Source organism: Macaca fascicularis, chromosome 8 (assembly GCF_037993035.2).
Source record: "Macaca fascicularis isolate 582-1 chromosome 8, T2T-MFA8v1.1".
Taxonomy (NCBI): domain Eukaryota; kingdom Metazoa; phylum Chordata; class Mammalia; order Primates; family Cercopithecidae; genus Macaca; species Macaca fascicularis.
The window spans coordinates 103349049-103364158 of NC_088382.1; the positions used below are offsets into that span (position 1 = coordinate 103349049).

At 39.6% G+C, this 15110-nt stretch overlaps 1 protein-coding gene across 10 annotated transcripts in view; it reads left to right on the forward strand.

Annotated features, from left to right (window-relative positions):
• The first annotated feature begins 309 nt into the window (after positions 1–309).
• The window catches only part of CIBAR1 (CBY1 interacting BAR domain containing 1), a 30360-nt gene continuing 15559 nt past the window's right edge, over positions 310–15110 (forward strand). The window contains exons 1-7 of one of the 10 annotated variants that reach the window (XR_012416517.1): positions 310–857; positions 976–1210; positions 2588–2611; positions 3699–3767; positions 4994–5133; positions 6478–6629; positions 10209–10313. Coding sequence is in view for 2 of the 10 variants with exons in the window: in XM_073999086.1 (XP_073855187.1) it covers positions 820–857; positions 976–1210; positions 3699–3767; positions 4994–5095; positions 8457–8561 (549 nt within the window). In the remaining 8 variants the exon portion in view is untranslated. Of the gene's footprint in view, positions 858–975; positions 1211–2587; positions 2612–3698; positions 3768–4993; positions 5134–6477; positions 6630–8456; positions 8570–10208; positions 10314–15110 lie in introns of those variants that run through there. The other 9 variants (XR_012416524.1, XR_012416516.1, XR_012416520.1 and 6 more) reach the window with 9 other exon arrangements.

A 15110-nucleotide genomic window follows, 5' to 3' on the forward strand; every position in this document is an offset into this window, starting at 1 on the left:
TCTGGTAAGCGCGGCTGTTAGAGAGGATGGAGGAGCCGCAGCCCCGCGGTGCTTCCCACAGGCTTCGCCGGCAGGGACGCGCGGGACGACCGCGCAGGCGGCTCTGCAGGGGTGGGCGCGCCATCACCCCTCTCGGTCCCAGGGGTGGGCGCGCCATCACCCCTCTCGGTCCCTCGCTGCTTTGCGCTTTCCGAGCCCCAGCAGCGCTCAGGCTGCCTCGGGCATTGACCGCGGGGGCGCGCACCCCGTTTCCATAGAAACGCCCGGGCTGGCGCGGCGGCGCGAGGGGCGGGCTCTCCGGCTCCCGGCGGCTGCTTGCGCCCCAGCGCGCGCCCAGGCGCCTTGGAGTCCCCGTCCTTGGGCCCCCGCAAGGTCCCCTGCCGTGCGCGAGGCAGCATGATGAGGCGCACCCTGGAAAACCGGTAACAGCCCGAGCCCAGCTGCCCAGGGCCGCCCACACTGGAGGGCTGGGGTGAGGGAAGTGGAGCCTCTGTCCGTGGGGCCTCTGCGCCGAATTCCGACCCTGGGCGGCAGGCTGCACGGTCCCCGCTGTGGCCTGGGGCCTAATTCCCTGGGCTGCAGCGAGCGCCGGCGGCGAAGGGGAGCCCGGGGCCCGGCCGGCTGCCACCCACCCACGCCTCCGGGTCTCGGGTCCCCACACTGCCGCGGGCAGTGCAGAAGCCTTGGAGGCAGCCGGGCTCCCAGGCCGCGCTGCGCGGAGCAGCCACCTCCCCAGTTAAGGCCAGGCCCACCCGGCCTGGGCCTCTTCCTGTGCCTCTTCCTGTGCCTACACTGTCCGGATAGTGAGGTCAGGACCCCATGGAGAGCAGTCCGCGCCGGGAGACGGTGGATCGTTGGTGGGTTTGTGCCTTCAAAGCTGCAGAATGCCCGGGGAATGTTTGCATGTTACATTAACGTGAAGCCTTCTCATCTCTAACCAGAGTGTTTTGCCTTTTGTGTCACCTTTTTCTCTAGGAACGCTCAAACAAAACAACTGCAAACAGCTGTCTCAAATGTGGAGAAGCATTTTGGAGAACTGTGCCAAATCTTCGCTGCCTATGTGCGGAAAACTGCCAGGCTGAGAGACAAAGCCGACCTCCTGGTGAATGAAATCAACGCGTATGCTGCTACAGAGACCCCACATTTAAAGCTGGGCCTGATGAACTTTGCTGATGAGTTTGCCAAACTTCAGGATTATCGACAAGCAGAGGTATGGCGTGAGATCACAGTGTCATTGTTATGAATGAGCCATGAAGTAGTGGATGAAGGAACCGTGGGAACTTTCACTTGTAATCTACCTAACTGCAGAGGTGGATACAAACTTTATAAAACCTACATTTTCATGTCTATAACACTGTGTGAATCTATTAAAGAGAAGCTTTCGGCCGGGCGCGGTGGCTCACGCCTGTAATCCCAGCACTTTGGGAGGCCGAGGCGGGCAGATCACGAGGTCAGAAGATCGAGACCATCCTGGCTAACACGATGAAACCCTGTCTCTACTAAAACTACAATAAAATTAGCCGGGCGAGGTTGCGGGGCTCCTGTAGTCCCAGCTACTTGGGAGGCTGAAGCAGGAGAATGGCGTGAACCCGGGAGGCAGAGCTCGCAGTGAGCCGAGATCAGGCCACTGCACTCCAGCCTGGGCGGCAGAGCAAGACTCTGTCTCAAAAAAAAAAAAAAGAAGCTTTCTGTGTTTTATTTTACCGTTTTCAAGCTAAATTTTAGGGAATCTTGAAGTCTTGAATTTCCCCACTTTATTTGCCAACTTTTGGCCAAGGGGTGGCTGTTTACTGGGGGTAGTGGGAATAGTACGCAGGGGGAAGAAAATAAGCATAACTTAATGTCTTGTGTGGCACGTAAGTACATTATTAAAGAATGACTAGAGATAGAAATGTTGGGAATGGTAATGTGGATGGATAAATTATTAATAAATGGGCAAGAGATCATTGCTGCATCCAACTGGAAAATTGACCAATGGTTTACTAACAACAACAACAAAATGCTATGAATTGTATCATGAAAGCAAACCAATACTGAGACACCGTGTGGACTTTTTGCTCTGGGTAGCAGGAGAGGTATCCTTGTGATTGTTTTCTTTCTAAAAGCCCATTTTTTTCCTTTAAATACTTAATGAGCTCTTTTACTTGTATTTATTTTCAGTTTCACAACATAGGTGAACTTATCAGAAGTTGCCCATTTAGAAATGCGTTGCTTTTTTGTACTTTTCTCATCAGAACCTAAAATGGAAATTTCAATTTTCAAAAAATAGAATGAGTATAAAAAAAAATTGAACTCATCATTGCTATCCATACAAATTTGAAGAGTAATGTTTGGAGGTACTTTTAGAAAAATGTTGAGTTCTTGTCATGAAACTTCTTCTGTTATAAACAAGTAACTCTCAGTTACATCTAACTGGGAACTTAATGTTTCAAAGATAATTTATATTCACAGGTAATCCTAAAATCTTATTTTAGCCAATAATTTCAGTGCCCCTTTGTAGAAAACCTTTATGCTATTTATCAAATAGCAAGGTGAATTGATTTGCATTTGTTCTCCTTTTATTTCCCTTGCTTACCAAATGGTGGAGGTCCTAATGAACAATGACAAAAAGGTAGGCAACAAAAAGGAGAACAGAAATAAGACTTAGATAATCCTTAAGCTGAATAATCAGTATGGATTATAAGAAATGGTGTAAACCAAACTGTCCTGAATATCCATGATTTTAGGATTTCTAATATTTGAATACTTAATGGAAGTTGATTTTTATTTTCCTAACATTTTAAAATGAAACAGTCATATACATTTTGTTTACAGAAACTAAAGAAAAATCAATATGAAATTAAGTGTATTTGTCAATTATATAAATATGTATCATTAAAAAGCCCTTTTCCTGCGATTAAAATATTACATGTTCATTTTAAGCAATTGAATACATGTCACCTATCTTGAGAGAAAAAATTTTAATGTCCAAGAGTTATTTTTCTTATGCTGTATTTAAATACTTACCTTAAAAAAAAATCTGTCTCTTCAGTGCCTTCCACTAGTGCTACTTGTAAAAGAAGTAATTACTCAAAATGTGATTTAAAAACATAACTATAACATTTAAGAAACACTATTTAATTCTAAATGAAACAGAGATGAGACATACAGTTTGACAGCTCAGCAACTCAGACCATTTATCTTGTTCTGTAGGCTTTGATAATTCACAAATGGCTTCTCAGAAAAAAAAAATGCAGCAAATACAGTGATCTCTAAGCTTTTTTGCTTTTGAAGGTTATATTGCTTTAAATGTTTCCAAGATGCTCTGTCTTTCAGCTTTGATTTTCTTTTCTGAAAAGTTGAGCTATTATAGTTCAGAGATAATATACCTAAAGTATCCAGTACTGTGCTGAACACACTGAAAATGTTAGCTGTATTAAAATTTGAGCTGTCTTAACACACTTAAACTACTACTTTAAGGTAACAAAGTAATCCTAAGATGATGATGTGGCCAGGATGAGCTCCTGGGAAACCTGAGACATTTTCTTGTCATTTTGCTTTTCAGATGCTTTTCTACTTTTACTATTACTGTGCAGCTTAACAGTTTTTAATGTGTTTGAGTTTAGATTCTGAGTCTTATTAATTTCTAGTGATTAGCCTTTTATTTATAGGCTAAAAGGTTAAACATTCTAATTTAAAATTTTAATAATTTTCAATAGGTTGAAAGACTTGAAGCCAAAGTGGTTGAACCCTTGAAAGCTTATGGGACCATTGTGAAAATGAAACGGGTAAGTAAATCCATTTTCTCACTTACTATGAGTTACTCTGGCAAAGAGTATGAGGTTTCCAATTGTTTTTTTAATAAGAAATACAAAGTAGTGGCCAGGAGTGGTGACTCACACCTGTAATCTCAGCACTTGGGGAGGCCAAGGAGGGCGGATCATGAGGTCAGGAGTTTGAGACCATCCTGGCCAACATAGTGGAACCCTGTCTCTACTAAAAATACCAAAAAATTAGCTGGGCATGGTGACGTGCACCTGTAATCCTGGCTACTAAGGAGGCTGAGGCAAGAAAATCGCTTGAACCCGGGAGGCAGAGGTTGCAGTGAGCTAAGATAGTGCCACTGCACTATCTTAGCACTGCCTGGCGACAGTGCGAGACTGTCTCAAAAAAAAAAAAAAAAAAAGAAAAGAAATACAAACTAGTATATAGTCATTCTTTTTACTCTGAAAGATCCCTTAGCTCTTTAAGAATAATGAAATATTTTTAGTGAGCTTATTAAGCATACTGTAGCAACATAGACAACAGACATTATTATGGAAACTTTAAAATAATTATAATCATGAAAAATATATGGACAGAAATTGCTTTACTATATGAATATAAGTTTTTGTTTAAAGCAGGTGATAGCATTTAGACTTTTAAAATGTGTGAGAGAGTTCTATTTTTAAAACTAACTTTATTGAAGTGTAATTTACATCAGCAGTCCCCAACCTTTTTGGCACCAGGGACCGGTTTTGTGGAAGACAATTTTTCTTTAGTTCACAATAGGGTTTGCACTCCTATGAGCATCTAATGCTGCCTCTGATCTAACAAGAGGCAGAGCTCAGGCCTTAATACTAGCTCGCCCACCGCTTACCTGCTGTGCTGGCCCAGTTCCTAATACAACTGGGAGTTGGGAGCCCCTGATTTATATGCAATAAAATTCTTCCATTTTAAGTGATCATTGAGTTTTGACAAATGTTTATACCCATGTAACCACTACCATCATCAAAATTACACATTTATATACGTATATCTATTATGGTTAATAGTTTTGCACTGAAATTGTGTCATTATTTTGAGAGAATATTAAACACATTCTCATATACATAGACACTAATTATGTAATACTTGTAATTCCTGTGGTAATGGTACCAGGATCACACAAGAAGTATTCTTCCATTCTTAAAACAGAGTGTGTGAATTTTCTTAAGTCAGACATTTTTACTAACAAAAAAATGTCAATTTGCAGGATGACCTCAAGGCAACATTCACAGCAAGGAATCGAGAAGCAAAGCAATTAACTCAGTTAGAAAGAACACGTCAGCGAAACCCATCTGATCGACATGTTATTGTATCCTTTGAATTTGGGTCTTTAAAAAAATGTTTAAGGTATGGAGTACAAAAGTAAATGTATATAGAAATTGTGCATTTTTACTTTTAAATGAGTAGAGAATTTGAATATAAAGATTGAAAAGAAATGCATTTAGGAATTCTCAGTATAGAAATTGGCTAATTTTAAAGAGGTTACACCACCTAATTCAAATCCCCTTATATTGTTTTACACAGTAGACTTTGCAAACGAACAAACAAAAAATTCAGATGTTTGTATAAAGAGTAAATTCAGATTTCTGAATTTTATTTTCACATGGTGATGACTAAATATTAATTCTACAATTAACTTAAAGATCTATCATTAATCCTAATATATCAGTGTCCTCTATGCCCTGTTTTGAGAAAAGGAAAGAAAATTTTCCCATTTAATTTCCTTCATCTTTTAGAAATAAAACAATTATGTGGGCCAGGCGTGGTGGCTCACCCCTGTAATCCCAGCACTTTGGGAGGCCGAGGCAGGCAGATCACAAGGTCAGGAGATCGAGACCATCCTGGCTAACACAGTGAAACGCCATCTCTGCTAAAAATACAAAAAATTAGCCGGGCTAGGTGGCGGGCACCTGTAGTCATAACTACTCGGGAGGCTGAGGCAGGAGAATGGCGTGAACCCAGGAGGCAGAGCTTGCAGTGAGCCGAGATTGCGCCACTGCACTCCAGCCTGGGCGACAGAGCCAGACTCATCTCAAAAAAAAAAAAAAAAAAAAAAGAAATAAAACAACTATGTGAAATCATGACTTCCAGCCAGCCAGTTAACCTCAGGAGGGAGACTTAAGAGTAAAATTAAGATCCAAGTTGGACACAAACCTAGATACGACTGTCTACTGTAATAAGTTTCTTCTGTTAAACATGACTATTTCTTAAACTACAATGTGCCTTATTCATTACTAAACAAAAGCATACAAAATAGTGCCTAACTGCCAGCAACTAAGATAGGTAGGACTGTGTAGAAAGCACTAACATCTGGCCGAGCGCATTGGCTTACGCTTGTAATCCCAGCACTTTGGGAGGCCAAGGCGGGCAGATCATGAGGTCAGGAGTTCCGAGACCATCCTGGCCAACATAGTGAAACCCCGTCTCTACTAAAAATACAAAAATTAGCCAGGCATGGTAGCACATGCCTGTAGTCCCAGCTACTTGGGAGGCTGAGGCAAGAGAATCACTTGAACTGGGAGATGGAGGTTGTAGTGAGCTGAGATCACACCACTGCACTGCAGCCTGGAAAACAAAGCGAGACTCTGTCTCAAAAAAAAAAAAAGAAAAAAAGAAAAAGAAAGCACTAACATCCCTACTGCCTCTTTTTTCCATTCCTTCTTCTATGTGTCTCCTTCCTACTTCCTTAAGGTTGTTACTGCCCAGCTCAGCCAGAAACCACATGAGGAGTGGCTCTTTGAGAGCATTTGAGGTTCCAGAACACCTCCATTCCTGAGGGGAGTCCCTTGAGCAGCGATTTGGGGCTGCACCAATTGCTTGGTCCTTCTTCCTTTGGACCAAAGGTACAGAAGCCCAACTTTGTACTAAACAAAAATGGGCAGCCATAGGGCTGGGAGTGGAGTGCCTACTGGAGACTGGGACAGAAACATCTAGATGGTCATAGTGGCATAAGATCTGCAAATGGAGATGATAGAATCTGTTTTTTAAGCAAGTCAGACAAACCAGAGAATGCTGGAAAATTTATGACTGATAACTAGAGATCAAGGCAGAGGCTGTGGGGTGGGGCGGGGGGTTCACCAGTGTTTAAGAATTAAGCTAGGGATCAAAATTTTTTGTTTTGTTTTGTTCTTTGTGGCCTGGAGTGGGGGAGGTGGTGATATATGAAGACATCTGGAATCCTGAGTAGTTGGCAAGATTGAATCAGGAGTACTGGTATCTACACTAAACACAGAAACGAATCTATTCCTAAGACAAACATTTTTCTGACTTGGATGCTGTGCTGTAAACTGCTGGGGAAGGGAGATAATCTTAGAGCACAGATGAAGCAGGTCTGTGGGTTCACATGGTGGGGAAATAAATACTACCTAAGAGGTTATTGCCACAGGTGAATCAATGTGCTCACTGGGTAAGATCTGCAACTTGTGTATTTTGACAACCTGAGACCAAAACATGAAGGACAATCCACATACAAATGTAGTCAATATAAATATACAAATATTCAATCATAGTATCATGGAATATTTCCCAGGATAAACTCTTAAAATTCATCTATGTAGAAGTATGTTTAAGTTTGGTATGTAAGAAAAGATAGAGTCACTCTGATAGAGAGGATAGGGAAAAGAAGAATTCCAGGGCTCTGCCTGCTCACCCCCAAAGTAGGACTCCAGGTGACTTCTAAACGAGCTTCCTGTAATGCAGTGTGACAAATACCAATCTGGCTTACCCTTTTAAAAATCATTTTAAACTGTTAACTAATTCTATTTAATATACCAGTATCTTTATTCATGGAGTTGTGTCTTAGTATTTTAATCCAAAGCATTTCCTATTCAAGTTGGAATTTTGAATTACAGAATTTTGAAGAATTTTCAGTGAAAAGAAGAAATATTAGAAATCTATATTCTCTTTGCTAAAAATGGATGTGTTACTTTGGGTGAGTTGCTATGCTCAAGTAAAGGGATTTGAGACTTTCAGAAATAAATAGTAGTTGCTGGAGGGTGATAGAAGGTGAAGCTACACATATCCCAGCTATGGCTTCTGTTTCCCCATGCTTTCCTGATTTAGCCAACTCTACTTAGCCTTCTAAATTTTAAAATGAAAATATCAATAAATGAGGAGGGTAAAGACATGAGTCAAAAGGAAGTAGTCAGAAGTAAAGAGCTGCATCAGTCAGGTGTAATAAACAGTATTAGGAATTAGTCTGCTTGAATATTCTCACTAGCACAAGGATAACGTGTATCAAGTAACTGTTTTACTCATAATAAATTTTTTTTCATAGTAGTAAGTCTTCAGAGGAGCTCTATTTTATCTTTGAATTTCCTGTAATGAAGTTGTAGTTTAAAGAATCTCAAACACAGAAATATAGAGAATTGTTTTTGATTCCTGGTTATGAATAAGTTGAAAGTTTGTATGATTTTTAAAAACTCTGCAGCCATATGGTAAATGTATATACAAATACAGAGAGGTATAAATGAATATAATTTTAAGTACTTAGTATCTTGAAAATGTGTAGTTGAATGAACCTAATTACAAAAGTAACCATAATTGATATATGGTTACAATTAATATATAACCTAATTGTAAGTGTTTATAATTCTATGGGTATATAAATTTATTGAAAGAATTGTTACACTCTCTTTGAAATGTATTTTTTCCTTTATGAAAAATTTCAGTCACAGGTGGGTAATAGAGTGGTGTGTCAAGAAATGGATCCTTATAGTAAACCCTTTTACTTGTTTCAATTTATACATTTTCTTGAAAAAGAAAGCAAAAGCTAAATGTCACGGTATTACTTATCACAGAACTTTGACAACAAATGCAAACTTTTTCTATGATTAATTATTAAATGATGATATATGTGACTTTTGAGCAAATATAATATTAGCACAAGAAACAAAACTTTGTTAGGAAGAATTTAATCCGAAAATTGGGCTGTGCCTTTTTAAATTTCTGTGTTACTGTTTAAGAAAAAATCTTAAATATTTTTGGGCAACTTTTGTTCTAGCAGAGGAGATGCTTAAAGAGAGATACACAATTAGATTAGAAATATTCTGCACTTGACAGTACTATAGCCACTGGCTGTATATGGCTATTGAGTTCTTGAAATACAACTAGAGTAACTTTGGAGCTAGTTTTTAATTTTTTATTTAATTTTAATTAGTTTTAATGAAAATAGCCCCATATGGCTAGTGGCCACCATACTGATTGGACAGTACAGATCAGATATTATGAGTACATGTCCAAATGTGTTAGACTTGCCATCTAATTCATTAGTTACTAGTGTATTTTTTTTTTTTAATAAGCATTAACTAAATAGAAGCAGTGTAACATGGTTGTCTTGTAAAGAAGAATCTACAAGTAGAAATCCCATGCTGAAATATTTTGTAGTGTATATTCCACCTGATGAGGATATTATAGAGTTAGGAATATTAACGCATTTGGAGAACAAGTAGAAGCAAGCAAGGTAGAAAGAGTCTTGGTTATATACCTGCTAACCCAAAATACCTCAATGTTGTACATTTTAAAAATCAAACTCTCAGTGGTAGAATTTGTCATAGCTGTAGGTCTCTCTGCTGTGTGCCACTCTCCTTAGTCATTTCCAAAGATGATTTCATGTAATCCATACAATAGTCCTATGAGATAAGCATAAAGAGTAAGAGATAATAGGCTGGGCACGGTGGCTTACACTTGTAATCCCTGCACTTTGGGAGGCTGAGGCAGGTGGATCACCTGAGGTCAGGAGTTCAACGTGATGAAACCCCATCTCTTCTAAAAATACGCAAAATTAGCTGGGCATGGTGGCATGCGCCTATAATCCTAGCTACTCAGGAGGCTGAGTAAGAAGAAATTGCTTGAATCCAGGAGGCGGAGGTTGCAGTGAGCCGAGATTGCGCCACTGCACTCTAGCCTGGGCAACAAGAGCAAAACTCTATCTCAAAAAAAAAAATAAGAGATAATCTGTAATTGAGAGAATTGAAATAATCTTTACTAAGTCATAAGTCCTTTTCAGGGGAGAAATGGCTAACGGGGAGAGAGAGACAAAAGAAAAATAATTTTTGATAAATGGCACAGGCAGTGAAATAGGGAAGCAGTAGAAAATATGGGACATGGTTTTACAGTAGGTTATCCAAGGATGTCTGGGAAAAAAAAATGATTTTGTAGACAGAAAGGGAAGGATTTGGGGGTAGTTTTTGTCCTTGGGTTTTTTTTTTTCTAGATCGTGAATCATGTCACTAAATAAAGTTTTTTATTCTGCATGTGCTTACATAGATCATTTTATTATATATGGTAAAATATAATATTAACAATTTACACTGTTATGCCAAAAAGCCAGTACTGCACAATGGTAGAATTTACCAGTAAGCTCAACTGAATGAATTCTCATTTGATTTTTTTATATCTTTGGTTGGGGAATACTTTTGTAGGCAGAAACGGAATTACAGAGAGCTGCAATGGATGCTAGCCGAACAAGTCGTCATCTGGAGGAAACTATTAACAACTTTGAAAGGCAGAAAATGAAGGATATAAAGGTAATAAAGTAACTGTTAGGGTTCAAAATGTGTTTTTAACCTTATTTTTTACTTTAAACTCATGAAAAATTTAAATTACTCTAAATTTTTTAGCCCATAAATACCCCTTATAAAGAAAATATGATAAATAAGGGGCCAAGCACAGTGGCTCATGCCTGTAATCCTAGCACTTTGGGAGCCTAGGCGGGTGGATCAGTGGAGGCCAGGAGTTTGGGACGAGCCTGGGCAACATGGAAAAACCGCATCTCTACAAAAAACTAGCCAGGTGTGGTGGCACATGCTTGTAGACCCAGCTTCTTAGGGGGCTGAGGCAGGAGGATCAACTGAGCCTGGGGAGGTTAAAGCAGCAGTGAACCATGACTGCGCCACTGCACTCCCTGCGTTCCAGCCTGGGCAACAGAGTCAGACCCTGCCCACCCCACCCCCCAACAACAACAAAAAGAAAACAGAAAAAGCAAAAAATATTATAAATAAAATATATCGTGGGTTTTTTTTTTAAAAATGGAAACAGTGGTATATAAAAGACCAACATTTCCAAACAGTAGCCAGATATTCAGTTTTTTATAACAAATACTATTTAATCAAGGGGAACTAACATTTATTGTGTTTTTATATACCAGGCGCTACAACAGGCACTTGACATAAATTCTTGCAGTCTTCACAGCAACTCCGTGAGGATGAGGTGGTGGTATTAAAAAATTAAGCAGCCAGGCACAGTGGCTCACACCTGTAATCCCAGCACTTTGGGAAGCTAAGGCGGGCAGATCACTTCAGGTCAGGAGTTTGAGACCAGCCTGGCCAACATGGCGAAACTCCATCTCTACTAAAAATAAAAAAATTAGGCATGATGGCATGCACCTGTAATCCCAGCTACCCAGGAGGCTGAGGCAGGAGAATCGCTTGAACCCAGGAGGTGGAGGTTGCAGTGAGCTAAGAAGAGCATGCCACTGCATTCCAGCCTGGGTGACAGAGTGAGACTCTGACTCAAAAAAAAAAAAAAGAAATTAAGCAGAGACATAAATATTTTACCCAAAGTACAATAGCCAGAAATAGGAGCTATAAACCAATTTTTTAATGTGTGATTTCTGTTATAATACAGTCATTAATTTTTATAGCTTAATACTTTGTAGTAACTACATATTATCAAATAAGTAAACAGGGTAATAGTAGCCAACCACATAAATTTGCATCTACTATGATATGGTATCTTAGTCAACAAAATCACAAGAATTGCCTTATTCTAACACATTTGTAGATTTGAAACTTCTTGGGGATCATGAAATTCAGCAGGTCTTTTTGATAACCATCGTGGAAACACTTGAAGGACCTCTTATGACCATCTTACAGACTTTAAAACTCATCTAAGGCTCTTTTTGGCTCACTGAAGATTTTCCTGTAACAAGCTTTAAATATTTGTTTTGCTACTATTGACAAATCTTCCTTCATAAGCTATATTCTTTCAATAAAATAAGCATTATCTGCCACTTAATTATATTATTTATCTCTGAAATCCATGAAACAGTATTCATTTACATCTTTTATTTTCTTTAATTTCCTGTCATAGTTTCAAAGGATCTCTGAGCTTCTCAATTTAGTCACAGGCTCTGTACTCTTCTGTGTAATACTAGATTGCTACCCACAGAAGAACATCTCAGGGGGCTGTCCCGAGACAAATTCCTTTACCAAGCTAGGAGAGTATGGTCGGGGTATAAAGTTTTATAATTGCTGACATCCCCTCTTAAACTGAGGGAGGAAGGAGAATTATTAAGATAATTAATTAACCTTAACCTGAAAAATGGGAATGGAGACTTGTGAGCTATGCCTGATTCCACTGTTGGGTAAAGGCTTCTTTAGTGATGGGAAACTGATTCCTTGCTCCATCACTGTTCCTCAGACCTGCAAATTTTTCATTTACACATGGAAATTTGTCTCTACTCTGATCTTTGGGCTCACTTCTGTGTTCTGCCTGGATGCTGGTTTTAATTCCCTGAGCATTACAGAGTACCAAACCCCACAGAGAAAGTGCAGCATTCCCAGCTACAATTCCTGCTACCTGGGATTTCCTGAAGCAACAGGAGATGGTAGTAAGGTGCTGTACGGTGGAGGGTGCACAGAGAAGAAAAGAGCTTCTAAGCTTTTCTCTATTATGCCCCCAAAAGAGGGAAGTCTCTTGATTTCAGGAAGTCTCTTGGTCACAGAAGAAAATTTTAAAAAGACAGGAAGAAACCTACACTTTAAAAACACTGAGCTATAATTCACTGTGCAACTCTGGTTTTGAGTGTATACACAGATATATATATATCTATAGATAGATAGATAGATAGATAGATAGATAGATAGATAGATAGATATAGTATGTATGTATGTATGTCTCTCCACTCCATGTTAGAACATTGTCATCACTTCAACCTTGTACAGTTTAGCTTTTGCCCCCATCTGCTTCCCAACCCTGAGCAACCACCACTAATCTTCATCTCTATGGATCGAGCTATTCTGCACATTTCATAGAATGGAATCATCAAATACATTGACTTCTGTGACTGGCTTCTTTCACTTAGCCTGCTTTCAAGGCATATCCATGTTGTAGGATGTATCAGTACTTCATTCCTTTTTTTGACCAACTGATATTCCATTGTATGGATATACCACATTTTGTTTACTCATTTCAAGGACATTTCAGTTGTTTCCACCTTTTGGCTATTGTGAACACTAATATAAACATTTACGTACAAGTCTTTATGTAAACATACATTTTCATTTCTTTTGGATATATACCCAGGAGTGGAATTGCTGAATTATTGGTAACTTGATGCTTAAGCATTTGAGGAAGTGCCAGACTATTTTCTAAAGTGAACGCACCATTGTGTTTGCCCACCAGCAGTATATGAGGGTTACAACTTCTCTGCATCCTCAGTACTTGCTATTCATCAGCCCTCCTAGTGGGTTTGAAGTAGTAGTTTCATTGTAATAGTCATCTCATTATAGTTTTGACTTGCATTCCATGATGATGCTTTTTTTTTCTTTCTTTAAAATAGAGACAAGGTCTCACTATGTTGCCCAGGCTGGTTTTGAACTCCTGGTCTCAAGTGATCCTCCCACTTCAGCCTCCCAAAGTGCTGGCATTTACAGGTGTGAGTCACTGTGCCTTGCCTGATGATGCTTTTTGGCCATCTGTGTATATCTGCCTTGAACAAATGGCTATTGAGATCCTTTACCCTTTTTTTCTCTTTTTTTTTTTTTTTTTTGAGACGGATTCTCACTCTGTCGCCCAGGCTGGAGGGCAGTGGCGCGATCTCAGGTCACTGCAACCGCCACCTCCCAGATTCAAGTGATTCTGCTGCCTCAGCCTCCCAAGTAGCTGGGATTACAGGCATGCACCACCACGCCTGGCTAATTTTTGTATTTTTAGTAGAGATGGGGTTTTGCCATGTTGGCCAGGCTGGTCGTGAACTCCTGATCTCAGGTGATCTGTGCACCTCCACCTCCCAAAGCTCTGCGATTACAGGCGTGAGCCACCATGCCCGGCTCCTTTACCCTTATTTTAACTGGATTGTCTTATTTCTGAGTTGTGAGAGATTTTTATATATTCTAGATAGAAGTCCCTTATCAGATAATCTGCATTTTTTCCCATTCTGTGGGTTGCTTTGTCACTTTCTTGATAGTGTCTTTGAAGCACAAGTTTTTAATTTTGATGAAATCCAATTTCTCTCTCTTCTTACTTGTGCTTTGATGTTATAACTAAGAATCCACTGCCAAATCCAAGGTCATGAATATTTATTCCTATGTTCTCTAACAGTTTTATAGTTGCAGCTCTTATATGTCTTTGATCCATTTGAATTAATTTTTATATATGGTTAAATTTTGTAAACGTTAAATATCATTATTTTGCATGTGACTGTCTAGTTGTTGCAGCACCATTTGTTGAAGAGACTATTCTTTCCTCAATTGAATGGTCATGGCATCTTTGTTGAAAATCAGTTGACGTGGTTTTACTTCTGGGCTCCCGTTCCTTTTCATTAATCTATGTGTCTATCCTTATGCCAGTACCACACTGTCCTAACATTGCTTTATGGTATGTTTTTAAATCAGGTAATGTGAGTCTTCGTACTTTCTTCAGATTTTTTAAAATTGATATGGCTATTGTGGATCTGTTGCAATCCTGTATGAATCTTAGAATCAGTTTGTCAATTTCTACAAAGAAGTCAGTTCGGGTTCTTATAAGGATTATATCGAGGCCGGGCGCAGTGGCTCACGCCTGTAATCCCAGCACTTTGGGAGGCCGAGGCGGGTGGATCACCTGAGGTCAGGAGTTCGAGACCAGCCTGACCAACATGGAGAAACCTCGTCTCTACTAAAAATACAAAAAATTAGCTGGGCGTGGTGGCGCATGCCTATAATCCCAGCTACTGGGGAGGCTGAGGCAGGAGAATTGCTTGAGCCTGGGAGGCGGAGGTTGTGGTGAGCCGAGATCGTGCCATTGCACTCCAGCCTGGGCAACAAGAGTAAAACTCCGCCTCAAAAAAAAAAAAAAGGATTATATCAAATATGTAGATTAATTTGAGGAGTATTGACATCTTAAGAGTAATTCTTCCTGTCCATGAACATGGGATGTTTTTCCATTTATTTTAATATTCTTTAATTTCTTTAAGCACTATTTGTAGTTTTCAGAATATAAATTGTGCATATCTTTTGTTAAACTTCCTATTTTATACTTCCTGTTGCTATCGTAAATGGGTTTGTTTTCCTAATTTCATTTTCAGATTGCTTGTCACAAATGTATAGAAAGACAGTTGATTT